Source organism: Lotus japonicus, chromosome 5 (genome assembly GCF_012489685.1).
Source record: "Lotus japonicus ecotype B-129 chromosome 5, LjGifu_v1.2".
In the NCBI taxonomy this organism is placed as follows: Eukaryota; Viridiplantae; Streptophyta; class Magnoliopsida; order Fabales; family Fabaceae; genus Lotus; species Lotus japonicus.
In genome coordinates, this window is record NC_080045.1 from 33,464,878 (window position 1) to 33,468,365 (window position 3,488).

At 41.1% G+C, this 3,488-nt stretch overlaps 1 protein-coding gene across 1 annotated transcript; it reads right to left on the reverse strand.

Annotated features, from left to right (window-relative positions):
• Positions 1-786: 786 nt before the first annotated feature.
• LOC130719463 (uncharacterized) lies at positions 787-2,731 on the reverse strand. The gene is made up of 2 exons (XM_057570091.1): positions 2,273-2,731; positions 787-2,187 (listed from the first exon to the last, which is right to left on the reverse strand). The coding sequence occupies exons 1-2, from the start codon at positions 2,729-2,731 to the stop codon at positions 787-789; spliced, it is 1,860 nt and encodes a 619-aa protein (XP_057426074.1).
• Between the last annotated feature and the right edge of the window lie 757 nt (positions 2,732-3,488).

Below are 3,488 nucleotides of genomic sequence, written 5' to 3' on the forward strand. Positions count from 1 at the left end.
ACTATTCCTTGACGGCGCACAAAAGCTTCCAGCAAAACCTAACTTGTATACGAAGCTTCACATAAAACCAAATAATCAACTAACAACAGATACTAGGCCAGATGTCATAGACAAGTTGTTACAACATCGGGTCCGACAAGTTGGCACACACATACTTAGCTAAAATGCAGACAACCAAACAAAGGAACAACAATCTCCCCCTTTGTCCAATTTTAGCTAATACACTACACTACCAAAAAAAACCTCTTCAGAACCCAATTAACAGCTTGAAATACCAGAGAGGAGTGAACCCAACCAAACCAAGGTAGCTTAAAGTATCTTTCAACAACATAGCCATTATCAGCAGCTATGAACACCCAAATGCAATAACAAAAACTAACAGAGTACAACACAGCAGAAAAGCACATCATATCAGCATAATATCAATATCAAGAACTGCTTCTACACTTACTGCATATCAACATATCCTATCATCATACCATTACTCCCCCGTATTAGCATAATTTGGCAAAGGCTCATGAAGAACAGGCATGCTACTATAGAACATCCAGTAGAGAATACAAAAGCACAAAACCACAATCAGACTTATTACAGACCAGGAGCAAATGTAGTAGATATAGAGCCACACAAGGCTGTTGCAAATACATCCAAAAGAAAAAAAAATAACTAAAGAGAGGTGCTACTAGGGCTAGAACTGGTGGAGCCAGTTACATCCTCCTTCTCTTCTCCATCAGACTCCTCATTATCCCTTTCAGATTCAGCTTCTTCCTCATCCGCAGTTTCATACTAAGCATCTTCTTCCTCAACAGCAGCAGAATCACCCTCAACATCCTCAGCAAATTCTTCACCGGTACCTTCCTCAGCAGCAGGAGCAGGAACCTGTGTCATAGCCTTGATGAGCTTGTCCACATGCTGTTTCCTAATCTTGCAAGCCTGAATAGGGGCATCCAAGGATTTGGAGACAACCCTCAATTCAGCCAAAATATCATCTTTGGTTGCACCAACTGCCTGAGTACCACTGGTACTGGCAGAACCTTTTGCTGCAGATAACACAATGTCTGGAACATGCATTCCAGCAAACAAGCGATAATCAAACTTGAGAGGCATAGGTCTCTTACCTTGAAGTTCATCAGCCCTTACAACATGAGGATGTTGTTTGACAATTAGTTCAGACAATAGGAATGGAAATAGGATTGGCAGTCTCACAGCATAAGAGCTTGCATGCTTTAGAGTCTGATCAAAAACTAGCTTGCCAAAATCAAACTCACCGCCAATGCCAATCAGATAGAGCATTCTTGCAAGGGGAGGAGTTACACCAGGTAGGTGATTGGTGGCCATCCAATTTGCACAGCCAATCTTGAAAAGAACAACATACTTGGTAGTTAACTTCCCAAAGGGAAGCAATCCTTTCTTTGGCCACTTCTTGACCATCTTCCCAATCAGGGTCTTAGCAACCCTATTCAATTCAGGTTCTTCATCATTTCCAGCCACTGGACTTCTTCCCATAAACTCATTCACAACTTCAGGAGAGAAATTTACACACTTTCCTCTGACATACACCTTTCTATACTCAGAACTGCTCTCATCATCACAATCAGTAAGGATGTTCACAATGAACTCCCTAACCAGATGAGTAAAACATCTTCCAATGTCCTTGACAGTCTTCATCAAGCCTGCATCAACCAACATATCCATGATTTCCTTGAGTTCCAAAGCATCTTCATGGAGTTCCCTTTCAATTGCTAACCTTCTCTGAACAACAAACTTCCAACTTTGTGCAGAGCTGGCAAAGTGAAAGGATACATTATCAATAGGTGCCTTTGGAACATTCAAAGGAATTCTCTTCCCCTTGATCATTTTCTTGGCCGAAGTGGAGATGTCAGGGACATCTGGCTCGACTTCTGGTTCAGAATCTGTTGCAGCAACATGTTTCCTCTTTCTTCCAGTAGAAGCAGCAATCTTTTCCTCCTTCTTCTCTTTCTTTGTCTTTTTCTCAGGAACTGAGACTTGAGATGTTTTTGGAGTTTTGGGAGTCTGAGTACTAGAACCCTTTTTCTTCTTTCCTTTCTTACTTACAACAGTCTTGCTTGCAGACACTGTAGCCTTCTTTCCAGCAGTGACCTTCTTGGGCACTTCTTCATCATTTGAGTCCTCTTCTTTAGAGACAATCAACACTTGTTCCTTACCCTTCCGTGACAAGGGTTCAGGAGTTTTCTCATAGGATATTTCAACAGAGGGGGGTCTTCTCACTTGAAGATTTTTGACTAGCAACATCAGTATCATCTTCCTTCTTAGCATCTTGTTCACTAGGGTTTGCTTCATAATTTGGTTCAGAATCACGATCAACCTGTGATTCAACATTTGGCATGACATTTTGTGCAGTGGCAGCATCAGCAAGAGTCTCTAAGACATTGTGGATGACTTGATCTACTTCAGCATCGACGACATCGCTTTCTTGATTATCATCAACCGGTGGATCAGGAATTGAATCTTCTGAGATGTTGTGAACACTCGATGCTTTCCCTATGCCTCGCTTGACAACATACTTGATCCTCATACTCCTTGTCCTCTTGGCTGGGCCAGACGAGTCTGGAGAGACGATTTTCGCAGAGGAACGAATAACCCTAGAGGGAGTAGAAGATGCAGTCTTCAAACCAAGAAACTTGACCCCATGAGAGTTCTTGATAGGTTTGGGACAGGCAGCGATCTTCTTTCCTGAATCTTGAGTCATGATCAAAAGTAACTTGACACAATTACAAAAATAATCGTTAGAGCACCAAGAGCACAAAGAGAGAGAATAATTCAAGTTTGTGAAACCAAGAAAAATCAGTTCTGTGTCTTCCTCAACTGCATCAAGGGCGGTTGTTGCCCTTAACATGTGTCAATAACTGCTATAAGTCAATTATTACACAAATCCCCAATTTTCCTCTCAACTCCTCAAACATAGCCGCATCCAACGCTTTTGTGAAAATATCTGCTAACTGTATTGTTTCCACATGCTCAAGAGTGATAATCTTTTCTTCAACAAATCTTTAATAAAGTGGTGACGAATGTCAATATGCTTCGTCCTGCTATGGTGAATTGGATTTTTTGAAATGTTGATGGCACTCAGGTTGTCACAGTATAATGTCATGACATCTTGTTCGACATTATATTCCTTCAGCATCTGCTTCATCCATAATAGTTGAGTACACCCACTTCCAGCAGCTATATATTCAGCCTCAGCAGTAGATAGTGAGACACAATTCTGCTTTTTGCTGAACCAAGATATGAGATTATTACCAAGAAAGAAGCATCCTCCTGAAGTACTTTTTCTGTCATCTGCATTTCCTGCCCAATCTGCATCACAGTACCCTATCAAATTGGAATTAGAGTTGTGAGCATAAAAAATTCCATAGTTACCAGTTCCATTAATGTACTTTATAATCCTCAGATGACTCTCTTTAGGAGCATCTTGATATCTAGCACAAACATCAACTGAGAAAGCA